The sequence below is a fragment of the Ilyonectria robusta genome (assembly GCF_021365365.1).
Source record: "Ilyonectria robusta strain PMI_751 chromosome Unknown BGZ61scaffold_105, whole genome shotgun sequence".
Lineage (NCBI taxonomy): Eukaryota > Fungi > Ascomycota > Sordariomycetes > Hypocreales > Nectriaceae > Ilyonectria > Ilyonectria robusta.
Genome location: NW_025764539.1, coordinates 17,248 through 30,865, shown reverse-complemented (window position 1 = coordinate 30,865; position 13,618 = coordinate 17,248). Strand labels below are relative to the sequence as shown.

Genomic DNA, 13,618 nt, shown 5'->3' with positions numbered 1-13,618 from the left:
ATGAAACTCATAGCACTCGTTTTTCTATGCGCCACGGTTACCCATGCCTGGTTGCCGGCCGACCGTGGTCTCTTCAAAGGGAAAGGAAAGCTGTCGCAGCTGTCCCATCCCGGCGCAGAAAAGATCCGTGGAGTTAATCTTGGGTCCCTCTTCGTCGTCGAGCCTTAGATGATTCAAAAGGAATAGACTGCTATGGGCTGCGCGGGAACGAATTTAGAATTTAACTGTATCAAAGCCCTGGAATAAGTTAAAGCCAATACTGTATTTTAGAATTATTAGAATAATTAGTTTACTAAATGTAATATAAATATAATAGTTTTATTCGGGCTGAATATACTTTGTATTCCCCTAGGCTTCTAGATAGACGAGAGCTTTATATACTCTAATAAGTACTTTTTATAAGAAGCTCTTTCTGTTCTAGAGAAAGTTTATAACTAGGCTGCTAAGTATAGCTTCTATATTATCTTAGAAATATATAGAGTATCTAGAGTATAAATAGTATAGCAGGCTTTTATAGGAAAGATAAGCTTTTTTTCTATTATAACTGCTTAATTTTATTTTATACTAGGTTATATTACTTATTATATATCTAGTAGGTTAAGAAACTTAGTTTTTATAATATTATAGAGTATATATATATTTATAAGTTTCTATAATAGTTAACTAGATTTATTTATACTAACTATAACTTCTATATTATGAATATACTTAGGGTAATTAATAAGCTAAACTAACATAAGCTATCTATTTTAAGTAATTTCTACCTAATTATATACTTTAAAATCCATTCTATTAAGTTCTCCCTCTATATTAAAACTAAAAATACTTTATATATTTAATATATAAATACTAAGTAGAGTATAGAAAACCCAAATTAAAATCTAACTAATATATTCTATACTATCTATAATAATTATTACTACCTTAAATCTAATCTTACTATCTTAGTATTATAGAAAGACTATCTATCTATATCCTATAATAATAAACTTTCTATTTCTAGAGAAATACCCCTTATTATTAGTAAGTAGAATCTAAAGCTAAAAAATATCTAAAGAATATTCCCCTCAGTTCTAAGTAGCTAATAATATAAATAAGAACTTCTATATAAAATAGTGGGCTATATAGGTTATAACTTATAAGAAGGGACTGGGGTGGATATTTTAGTCGTGGAAGACCGAGCTGGACAACGATTATCGTTGGAGTTACCTCGAGGCTATTCGCGCAGGAGTGATTAAAACAGATCCAGGCAAAGCTTATCAGCTCAGGGCGTGTTGAGCAAGATTGTTAGGCCCAGAACCGTGCTTGGGCATAGGGTTAGGGGGTTGACCCCCAGGAATGAAAATGTGCAATACTCTCCATACCTCAGTGAGATTATTATAATTCCTAGGGTTAGACAACGCCTATGAGAAGCAAAAGGACTGAGAATTAGACAATACTGAATAAAGGCTGCTCTACAACAGTGTCATATAGATGATTTTTTCACTTTCGCGACCTGGGGACATGATGTTTTAATAAGTCTTATTTTCTCGAATGCCACGCGTTCCAAAGGATGCCGACTGACATTGGTAAAACGGGGGCTTCTAGGATGCCAGAACAGGTGGACAAAGAACCTGCTTAGGTGTCGACGGGCATGCCATCGGGATACCTTCCACCAGCCACCTCAAACTTGGCCAATGTAGCATCAAGGGCGTCCATCTCCTCATCAGTGAGATCAATCTGTTTGGCATTCTCATGCACCTTGGCAGCAGTGGTGCCGCCTGGGATGGCGATGATGGTAGGCATCCCTGGCCGGCGCTGTAGAGACGTGACCCATCCCAGGGCGAGCTGGGCAGGCGTGCAACTCCTCTTTGCGGCCATTTCCTCAACCTGCTTGACTAACTGAAGGTTGATCTCAAAGTTTTCCGGGTAGAAGCGGGGCAGGTGGCGGCGGGAGTCAGATTCAGGGATGTCATCGAGGCTCTTGACCTGACCAGTAAGGAGGCCTCTACCAAGGGGCGAGTAGGCGATCAAGGGGATTCCGTACTTGACACAGGCCTCGGCCACGCCATTAGTAAGGGCGTCAGTGGAGAAAAGGCTCAGTTCGACCTCGACACCGACAATCTTTGTAATCTTAACGGCTTCGTGAATAGTGGCGGCCGAGACCTCGGAGAGGCAGATGCCGCCGAGTTTGCCGGTCTGGACGTACTCCCTTTCAAGGACGCCAAAGGTCGTCTCGAGGGGCACCTTGGGGTCGCGGCGGGCACACTCGAAAATGTCGAGCTTCTTCCTGCCCTTGAGCTGGGCGAGCGTAGAGTCGAGGGAGTGGCGGATGTACTCGGGCGAGCCGTCCAGCTGCATGTCGGGCCTAAGGCCGCCCTTGATACTCAGGACGACCTTGTCGGCGTCCTCGGGGTACTTTTCGAAGTAGGCCGCCAGGAGGGTCATGCTGTTGATCTCAGGGGTGCCGTAGAAGTCGCCTCCATTCCACAAGGTCATGTTGTTGTCGATGGCGGCGCGCAGGGCCTCAAAGGCCTGTTCGTGGGGAATGGGATCCTTGCGCCAGGTGAAGTTCATCAGGCCGTAGCCTCGAGAGCCTACTTTGCGTCCGACGAGTTCGGGCATGATGTAATGTAATGCAGAGCGTGACGGCTAGGAATTCTAGGTATGTATGAAGCGCGATTGTCGCTGATGTCGAGCTCCTATTGTGGTGAGAGTGTGCCAGTCAAGAAGTCTGATGAAAGAGGAACTGCATATGCTAGGTGCTTCTTGACCATTTATACTCCTCCATGACGATTGTTGACCTCACGTACGGCCGCATTGCAATACGGGATTCGTAGAAAGGCGCAACGCGTCCAGTGACATCTGAACGCCACCCAATGTCCCCCGAACCCGCCTTTCCACAAAGCGCCTTCCACATATTGCACAGCGCTTCTGTCAGCGGCAACTGGAGTACGAGAACATGTCCCGTGTGTGCAATGGATTGGTAATGGCGGACGATTGAGAGCCCGATCGGGTTTACGGAGTATTGAGCACAGAAATACCCGCTTGTGTTCTTAACGCCGTTATCCCCGCCGAAACTTAGTATGTCAAAACATATGTTGACGCTAGCGACCTGTCCCTGTTATCTCCGACGATGGTTCCATATGCTCCTCTACTACTCCAATAAGTTGGCGTCAGCATGGACTCGACAAGTGCTCCAGAGATTGAGTTGCAGCTACTGGAAGTGCCGGGGACTGTATAGCGATATAATAAGAGTTAATACATATATAGAGGTAAAATAAGTAGATATTAAGATTCTTGTAAAATTAGCTTTTTATTACTTTTAGAATGTATTATTAAAATACTTCGAACACCCGTTAAGTTGCCAAGGCAAGGGGCTTAACGGCTGAATATCCAGCCCAAAGGGTAATACCGTATACCTGCAATTCAATTCTCATAGGGGGGATTTCTAGAACCCCCCCTTTCGCCTGCGGCGGCAACTAGCTGTTAAAACCGCGTCAAACCTGCAGTGGGGGAGTTGGCTGATAGTCAGGGGATCCTCTACCGCTTCCTGAGAGGCCGAATCTAACTATATACCATATATCGAACCTCCCCTTTCTATGTAGCTTATAGGAAGACGTCGTCTAGTCAAGGTAGAGTGGTGGATACGGTGGCTCGGTCAGCTGTTGAGCCTGACGGCGTTGTTGGTCAACGAGGCGCATCTTCATCCCTGCCTTATAGTTAGCGTAAACGCAGCACGTAGGAAACACAGGCACATGAACCTTCCGTGGGCGTGTGGTTATAGAGGCTCTGACGATCGAAAGGCGCCTCAAGGAGTAAGCCTTGCAGCGAGGTTACCCGTGAGACAGCAACATAGCTAATGCCGGCCTGGAAGTCGCGTGTGGCGAGGTCAGTAACTATTTGATCCTTCGTTAGGCTCTGGCATTTGTGAACAGTGATAGCAAACGCCACGATCAGGGGAAACTGCGTGCGAGCGCAGGTCTCGTTGCCCACAAGGAAATCACGCGTAACTGGGAGGATGGGTAAGATTTTCCTGCCCTCGTTCATTGTTAGATACGGCGGCCCGTCGTAGCTATCGAAATCCACCATAATAACCGCCGGGGGTTCTTCCCATGGGTTGGTGCCTGCGTTCCAGGCGATGTCGTATACAGTACCCTGGGCACCGTTAACTAGGCCAGCTGGCTGCCATAGGTTAGTCGTAAGCATCACTCTGGCGCCTTTAGCAACAGGGAACCTGTTAGATAGGTTGCCAGCGTTGTCGCTTGGCGCCTGCCCTGCGCCGTTGCCCCGATTCTTTGCCTCCACCTGTACTGCCGGGTCGTTGAGGTGCACTATATGCTCGTAATTGTACTCGTTGACCCGGGCCTTTGTAGAATACACCCGCAAAGCGGCCCTGAAGCTGTCAATCTCGCTCTGTGTTAGCTTGGCCTGTACCCGATTACTAAGGAGGTTCTATGACGGTATAGATAACTTAACTTCACGCAGTTCCTGCAATGCCTGACGGAACTGGGCCTGATCATCGCCAGTTTGGCGCTGTACCGTGGTCAAGAAGATGGTGCGGTCAAATAACCGGTAGGCCACCTGCCCTCTCCTTTCCAGCGGAGACAGGCTGGTGCTAGTCGAATACAGCGGCTTTTGCCGGACGGGTGGTAACTGGAAGAAATCGCCTACCAGCAAGACGCTCACGCCACCAAAGAACTCGAGGCTACGCTGTGGAAAGGCCTGCCGCAGGCGGGAATCGATCCGCGCTAGCTGCTCAAGCCCTAGCATGCTCTTTTCATCGATAACGAGGTATTTGACGTGCCGTAGGCGGGACTGAAGGGCGGCCGCGTCGGCTGGGGGAAGGTCGGTAAAAGTACCACCTACTGGGAGACGTAGCAACGAATGAATGGTGCTGCCTTGTATCTGGTTACTTGCAACGCCTGTTGGCGCTACGCGGCAAATAGGGCTAGGATTCGGTAGGGCAGCCGCCTGAAGATGGGAGGATAGCACCTTGATAAGGAAGGACTTGCCTGTACCACCACCGCCGTCAACGTGGAGAAGGATTTGAGTAAGACTTTGCGCCTGGAAGTGGCCCATGAAGGTGTCGTATACGAGCCGTTGTTGTGGGTTCAGCTGATCACGCCAGTGAGGGCCAAGGACCTCCACATCATTGGCTACAGGGTGGCTAGCGATAAGGTCTTTCCAGTAGCCGTCTTGAAGTTCCGGATAAGTACCTACATACCGTGTCCAGTCGTAATTAACATCGATATCGCGGCGGCCGAGTAGGTTAAGACCTTCCTGGGTAAGGGGGTTGTCAGGTAAAAGGGCGGCGAGGCGAATCTAGTCTTCGTCATCAAATTCTTCCTCTACAGGCAGAGCCTCGTATTAATCCTCTTGAGGCTATAATCGAGCCTCTTTTAGCTAGCTATAATGGTTATTACTATAACTGTGGTGTTGCTAATAATATAAGAAAGCTTTAATATGGGAACTGAAAAGTTAGCTGTTAAATATTAGAAGCTTATTAACTTAGTAATATAGATAGTTTAATATGAGCTTTATATAGCAGTAATCTAGCTACTATTGACCTTCTAGATTAGTATAATAGCAAGGGAAGTAAATTAATATACAAGGCCTGCCGTTAACATTTTCTAGCTGCTATTACTTCCACTTAAAAGAATCTCTAGAGTGGAAATTCCAGTATTTAAGGAAGGAAATATAGGTTAGGTCCTCTAGGGTTTCTAGGCGTTGACTGTACTTTTCATAGATATTGAGGGTCTCATCAACCTCATCGCCATCCATATATAGGGAGTGGGAATGCCTATCAGGATGACGGCAGTCAATATATAGGCAGGTTCGTAAGCCCTCCTGTAACAGCAGGCCGAGGAGCAAGTAGCAAACCTCCTACTTTGAGTAATCCCGCTTAGCAACTAGCTGATTTAGGAGCTTTGACGTAAAGGAAATAAGAGGGTTATAATCCTTAACCCGGAGTATCAGGGCTTTCCCAATCTAGGCAAAAAACTCACTTTTCTTTTCCAACTTGAAGCAATATTTAGCTATATAATCAATTACCTGCTATAGGCTCGTGCAGGGGGAGATATCTATATTAGCCAGCCACATAATTGTAAGCAAGCGGTTATAGTAGTTAATCTAGCTATTATTCCGCTCGCCCCTGAAGCTCCAGTGTTTAGAATGAGGAACCTTATCTAGGAAGGCTAGTAGGCGTTGCCCGTAAGGAAATTCAAAGCAGCACTCGACCTACTTGATATGTTTATTGAGCTGCATATAATAATTATTATAGCAGTGTTGTTATATGCAGTTAACTACTATTGATAGAAACCCAATGATAAGGGGCTGCTGTAATAGATTGATGATTAGGGGGTTCCCTTCTCCAGGAGCCTGTATTTGCTGAGGCTCTAGGTTAATCGCAGATATGTGATATCCCCAGATATAGGCGAATCGTTCCCGGGACTGATTATTGTCAGGATCTAAGTCTGGGTGGCCACTTAACTAATATAGGCCATGGTAGTAACTGGACCCCCTGCCTTGCTACTTATAGCGACCCCAAAAGTCCGTTAGGTTAAACTTCTACTTTAGGATAATAATCCTAAAGAACATATAACGCTTATGGAAGTAATAAGCGGCAATGTAGGCGTTGTCTCGCAGTAATTGCCGGAATAGGGCCATCCGCAGTGCCTCAGGAGCTACTTTCCACTCTTGGAATCGAGGCATATAACAATATAGGGACTCCCAGTGGTAATCAGCCGCACTTGCAGTAACGAAAAGGCCAGGCCTGCCTAGATTGTAGGCATATACCTCCAATTCCTTCCTTTACTTATACCAATATAGCCGAATGCCCTTGATTACAGCGGCTTGATACATGATCGACTGGATCAGGGCCTGAGCCTCTAGCTCGTCAGGCTTAGCCATCGCTTCCTCTAGGTCAGCGCGCATAAGGGGTTGACGGCGGCCTTCGTGTTGCTTGACGAAGTAGTCGCTTCGCTTTCTGACCTGCGCACGTAACAGCGTGTTGAGGGCGACGAAAGGCCACGTCTTATGGCGGGCAAAACGTCCGTCTTGCCATCTCATCGCATGGGCAAGGTAGTCCTGGTACGTGATGCTCCGTAGGCGAGGCTCCATGAAGTCTGCCTTGCCGTTAGGGTAGAGAGTAGGGAACGCGAGCGTTAATAGCGGCTGGGAACGGTTGAATTCGTTGATAGGAGTCCTGCGAATGGAAGGTAGTGGCATGTAGTGTTGAGCCTGCGCGCTAGGTGGCATATGCTCAAGATCAGCCATACGCTCAGGGTCAGGGGTACCATTAAGGAATCGGGACTGCAGGGCGTTCAATTCGGTATCGGTAACCTGCAAATTCGGGATTGCTGATGCGTCGGCATCGCTAGGATCCTCTTCTACAGCCTCCTCAACGGGGCCTTGGGGGACCTCGCCGTTAGGTATGTCAGCCACTTAGCTAGCAATAGAAGCAACTATGCTGCTATTAAGAGGAAGCCGTTACAAGCAATCCTACCTCACAACAATATCACAATAGCCCGGGTGGTGGTGCTGTAGGTAATGGAGCCAAATCAATAGATATAAGCAGCATACCCGGAAATTGCGAGCAAACTGCTGCTAGAAGCGAGGGTCGCCCTCTATATCAGGAGGCCGTAGGAGCACGATGTCTAGCTCTTCAGGTAGGGCTGGGAGCTCTTCAAATAGCCTACCAATATTACAAAGAAAGTAGATAATATAATTGCGGTATTTATATTAAGAGTTATATACCTATAGGACCTTTACGTGTACGTGAACCCTAGCAATTAGCATCTCCTCGACTATTATTAGGTTAGGTAGATTACCGGGGACTTCTCTGAAGTCAAGGTTATTCGCAGCACTAAAGAAGTAGGGCTCGTTAGGGGTTCTCTTCCTGTCTCGACTAATGCAGCGGCTGCAGACTTTCACGCTATTTCGCTTCATATCGAACCAATGCTCCCGGCAGCGAATGCAACTATGTATCTTGTCGTCATTCAGGGCAGTATAGAACTCCCGCACAAGGGCCCGATCCTCCTCACTAAGGGCAGGCAAGTTAAGGTCCGCTATTAAAGATGGATCAACTATCTGATCAAACTGTCGCTCTTGAGGCTGTGGCCGTGACCGTGGGTTAAAGGTGCCTTGACGCGTATAGCAGCCGCGGCGATGACCCTGTGGCAGTAATGAAGGTGTGGTAGGGAACGATTCCTGTGGTATAGGCGTGCCTAGCACAACAGGAGCCGTTGGAAGAGTGCCTTGAGGAATTGGCGTTTGAGGAATAGGCGTTTGAGGAATAGGCGTGCCCAGAACTACTGTTGGCAGGCTAAGGGTAGCAGGGATAGGGGAAGGTCCCTCTACCGCGCTTGGGGTAGATGGCCCCAGCAGAGGTCTAGGCAGTCCCTGGAGTGCGGGCGCCAGGCCACGGAATAAAGCAGGCGTGGCAGGAGGTTGTGAGCCGTGCACAGACGCAGGCGTTGGCGCAGTCCGCCTTGGAGGCGTCAGGTTAGCTACAGAATCGGTCATTTTCGTGGCTCTGCGTGGCGATAGCCTCAAGGCAATATTCCGCATGGCGGCAACGGCGGCTCGGGATTCGGCTACACGTTCCCTTCGGCGTGCCCTACAGCTAGCACAGTCTCCTGTAAACTTCGTAGGGTCCTTGACGCTTCGAAATTCGACTTCGGGCAGGTCTTGCTTATAGGTATGGCAGTTTCAAACTGCCTGGGGTATATCGTCCTCCATCTGGCCGTATATGTATCCACCTCTTACCCACCTAGACTGCTGGATATCGCTCGGGCAGGGGGGCTTTGCGACAGCTTACGTCCAATACCGTAATAGATCTCGATGGAGAGGCTGTCTTTGAGGTAGTTAGATCAGGTCTGAATGATCAGGGAGGAAACTGCACTGCTTCCCGGAGGCAGAGTAACCGGGGAATCTTAAGAGGTAGGCTGGCTGCAGAGGTAATATGTCAACCTAGATACTGTTAGCAACCTGATGGGTTTGATAGATTCGATAGAAAAGGGAAGCAGCCGCCATGTAGGTTAGTGGAAGGAGTAAGGGGCACGGGGGTTATTCAGTCAGGATCGTACTTAGCAACCCAACAAATTGATTGCATAGAAGAAAAGAAGAACTAAAAGCTCTTGGAGAGTTTGCCAAGCTAGCTAGTTATTATTACCTAGTCAACGCTCAGGGGGTGGTTTCTGGCAAGGCCTTCATTTGGTGGCATTAATAGCCAACCAATTCGCGCATAAGTTGAGCAAGGCCAGGCCAATTAGCCAATCAGAGGAGGTTTTATGCTCAATTCTTTCTGACTGAGTAAAACGCCCTTCAGGCTGAATAAACTTAAATTAGTATATAATAATCTTATTATTTAGCTATTATTTCTTTTAACATTAAGTATAATACTATAAGGGAACAGATCCGTCGGTATTGCGCAGAAGGAAATGCTGTGTATTGTCTATTTGAAGCTGCAGAGGGAGAAGAGTCTTACTTGTAGTCTCGAAGCAAGCCCCTATCTAGGTAGCTGCGAGGGCGGTGTGTTCTGGCAGTAGGTTTCTCTCTAACTGGATATAGCATAGCTATATCCTTTAATCCTAGGCTTCAGCCTGTGATATTACCCCCCCTTTACTCTAGTTATTATAGTTATTATCTGTCAGAGGTTATGAGGCAGTGGAAGAATAGGATTAATTATAGATAAAGAGATATCCTTATAAAGGATATAGAGATAAGAAATAAGATAAGAGATAAGGGATAATAGTGTAAAATAGTGTATAATAGTATATAATAGTGTATAATAGTGTATATTATATTGATGATGATAATATATAAAAGTTCAGAATTTACCAGAGGGTCTCTAGCTTTTTATAGACAATTTCTCAAAATCTAGGTATTGTAGCTAGACAATAAGTATACTATTAAAAAGCCCAAAAAAGCGGCTTTTTAGTGGTACTATTATTGTCATCTAATGTTTAGAGGATTCTGAGTAATTCTGCTTTGAAATCAAGTCTCTGCTTTGAAATCAAAGGTGGTTTAATTTGAAATCATCAAAGATATAGAGACATATTGTATACTATAAAAAAGCCTAAAAAAGCAGCCTTTTTCTAGTATAATCTTTGTACCTAAAATGCTTATACTTTCCGAAGCATCCGGATTGTAAGTTAAAATGATTTGGAATTAAAAATGATTCCAAATAAAAGTGGGGCTATTATCTTTTCTATACAGTATAAATAGTATAATTAATACTGTATTTATACTGTATTTTAGTGCTATTTATACAGTATAAATAGTACTATTAATACTGTATTATATTTATTTATAGATTTAATTAAGATTTAATTTTTAAGGTTAAAGATATATATTTATATATTTATTTAGTCTTTAACAAAAATAATCTTAAAAACTTTCTATACTATCTTTTTATTAATATATCTAATAAGATACTTAATATCATCCTCCTCTAAATTATAGATATTATTAATAGCTAGTTTAGAGAGTTTTGATATATTTATAATAACCCCCCTGGTATTATTTTATTAGCAACTAGGTTGACTTTTTATATTCTATCTATAACTGGAGATATTAAGTTAATAATCCCTAGCTTGTAGCTTATTAATATCTCTCTAGGAATAGTATTATAATTAAAAGTAACCTTTATACTTTAAAAAAAAGGCATTTCTAGAATAAAGAGAATAGAAACTGCTAATATAGAAGCTATATATATCTTCTATTCTATAAAGATATTACTTATATAGATATTAGTAGTAATAATTCCAGCTATTAAAATTAAATTTTTTAAGAAAAATATAATCTTAGCTAAGCTAGATATAAATAGAAGCTAGCTAGTTTTAATAATATAATTTAAGATAATATTATCTTTAATATTTATATCTAGAATAACTTTCTAAGTATAACTATTAGAATACCTAAATCTTACCTAAAGCCTCAGGAGGTCTTAGTATATTAACTACAGCTATATATTAATATTTTAAATAAGATTTATAAAAGCCTTTATTATTATCTTATTAGATACTTTATAGTTAAACTTTCTTAATTTCTTTTTATAGAAGATCTTTTTTATAATTTTATTATTTATTACAATATAGTCTTCTAAAGTAAGAATAGAATTGCCCTAGGAAGTTAGAGGGTCTTTTTCTTAGCTAATTATAACTATAAGAACTCTATATTATTAAGTTAAATTGTTAAAATAGGTCTTAGAAAATAGCAGGCTATTCCATATTATAGGCTCTGGCTCTTCCTATCTCTTAAGAATATTTATTTCGATGTTCCCTAGCAGCCTTTTTTTATAAAAAGGAGCAGGGTCTAGCTAGATAGTATTAGTAATATTGTTAGCTATATTAACTAATTTCTTTGCTATTAAATAGCTAAATTCCAAATTATAATAGATTATTTAAGGAATTAAAACGGAGATTTTTATATTTAGGATTTTTTATTTTAGAGAGGCTCTATTCTTAATTAAAGTAGTATAATAGGTATCTTTATTAAAGGTATTTTTATTAATAGCTTTTACTAGCTTCTGGTTCTTTAGTTTAGTTAGTAGAAGAATTCTTAGTATAATTACTAGAGGGATTAAATAGTTTTTTTTTTGCTTTTTTAGGTAGTTTTTTAACTCTAGCTCTTTTAGTAATAGTAGTATTAAAGGTAATATTATTATTTAAAATTATAGAAGGCTTGCTATTATCTTTTTATTAATAAGAATAATATTAGTAATAAGCTTATTATTCTAATTATTAATAGGCTTTTTAGTTCTACTATTAATTTTATTAATAATTAGGTTTTTAAATAGTAGGTTTTAATTTCTTTTTATAAAGTTTATTATTAAATCTTATTTCTTTTAGTTAGGAGACTAATTTTAAATTATAAAGCTAGATATTAAACCTTCTAAGAAATTAATAGCTAGGGACTTTAGAAACTTTTAAATCTATAGAATAACTAGCTTCTTAATACTACTAAGAAGTTCTATCTTCTAAATTAGCTTTAAGAGGATATTAACTTCCCTTTAACCTATCTAGACTATACCTACTTCTAAGTTAAAATTATAATAGCTAGTATCTCTATCTTTCTATAGCTTATAATATTAATTGGGAAAATAATTAAGAATATAGTAGTAAAAGTATTTAATCTGCCTTTAACTATAGTTAATATTAATAATAAAATTTTAGTTATCTCTATAAGATCCTTTAGAAGCTAGATTATAATTATAATAAGGCTAATTAAAAAGCCTTTACTTATTTATAATATTCTAGACTATAGCTACTAACCTAGCTTCTATATCTTTCTATTAATAATATATATAATAAGCAAGTGGGATAGATAAGTAAGTAGGATAAAAATCCCTTAACTTATATTATCTCTATTTAATCAATTAATTTATTACCAAAAAAGATATCTAGCTCAAATACTGAGGCTAGAATCCTTCTTGCCCTTTAAGCCCTTTAAAATGACCCAAAACTAAGCCTCTAGTATGCTGTAGAGATATATAATATTCGTTATATGAAGCTCTGGCGCTAGCAGTAAGGCATCCAGTCTTAATGCAATACTATCCCTAAATTACATAAACTATTAGATCTAGAAGAATAGATTCTTATTTATTTTATTCTTAATTTAGATTCGCAAGGATTCTCCCCCCGGCTTTATAGTGTAAAAGAAATGGCTGATCAATTACTTGCCGACCGCAATGCATTACCAGTTAGCACCCACTGGGCTTTAAATTTCATTAAGCGACACCCAGTACTTAAGATGTGTTTTTTTTGTAAATATGACTACTAGAGAGCCAAATGTGAAGATCTAATAATTATCTGCAATTAGTTTCAGCTTGTGGCGAATATAATTGCGAAGTATGGCATTTAATTAGATGATCTCTATAATTTTAATGAGACTGGCTTTCTTATGGATATAATTGCAAGTGGAATAGTTATTATAGATTTAAAAAAGTATTTAAAGTTAAAATTAATATAGCCTGGAAATTGGAAATGGATTATAATTATCTAAGTAATTAATATAGAAGGCTAGGCAATCTAGCTATTTATTATTAATACAGGCTAATATTATCTTGCTAATTGATATTAAGATAGCAACCTCCTGGGCGATTGGGCTATTATAATAACTTAAAATAGCTAGACTAATAATAAGATTAGTCTAGAGTAGCTAAAGTATTTTAACTGATATACAGCCAAATGATTAAATAGTTGCTATTGTCTTTTGATTCTTAATAGCTATGAAAGTTACTATTCTATTAAATTCGAGAGATATTATAAGGAAAAGAAGATTATCCAGCTTTGTATGCTACCTTATTCCTCTTATCTACTCCAGCCCCTTAATATTGGGTGCTTTGGGCTGCTTAAGAAGGCTTATGGCCGAGAAATAGAGTATTTGATCAGATGCTCTATTACCTACGTTTTGAAGACTGAGTTCTTTCCGGCCTTCTATGCTATACATGAGGCTACTATAACGGAAAGAAATATCAGGGGGGCATTTAAAGGAGCTAGTTTTGTTCCTCTTGACCTAGAAACTGTAGTCTCAAAGCTTGATGTGCAGCTACGGACGCTAACACCGGTTGAGGAGGCAGCTGAACCGTCGACCCCTTGGGCTTCAAAGACCCCAAAGACTGTGCTTGAGGCCC

At 41.3% G+C, this 13,618-nt stretch overlaps 3 protein-coding genes across 3 annotated transcripts; 1 reads left to right on the top strand and 2 right to left on the bottom strand.

Annotated features, from left to right (window-relative positions):
• Positions 1-168, top strand: BGZ61DRAFT_375955 (uncharacterized protein; the record flags this gene model as incomplete). The annotated part of the gene is made up of 1 exon (XM_046242461.1): positions 1-168. One exon carries the CDS (start codon positions 1-3, stop codon positions 166-168), a length of 168 nt encoding a protein of 55 aa, XP_046093298.1.
• Positions 169-1,617: 1,449 nt separating this feature from the next.
• BGZ61DRAFT_375952 (aldo/keto reductase) lies at positions 1,618-2,604 on the bottom strand (the record flags this gene model as incomplete). Its single annotated transcript, XM_046242460.1, has 1 exon — positions 1,618-2,604. The coding sequence occupies one exon, from the start codon at positions 2,602-2,604 to the stop codon at positions 1,618-1,620; it is 987 nt and encodes a 328-aa protein (XP_046093297.1).
• Positions 2,605-7,938: 5,334 nt separating this feature from the next.
• BGZ61DRAFT_287481 (uncharacterized protein) lies at positions 7,939-8,691 on the bottom strand (the record flags this gene model as incomplete). Its single annotated transcript, XM_046238530.1, has 1 exon — positions 7,939-8,691. A coding segment is annotated over one exon (753 nt), but the record flags the coding sequence as incomplete, so codon positions are not given.
• Between the last annotated feature and the right edge of the window lie 4,927 nt (positions 8,692-13,618).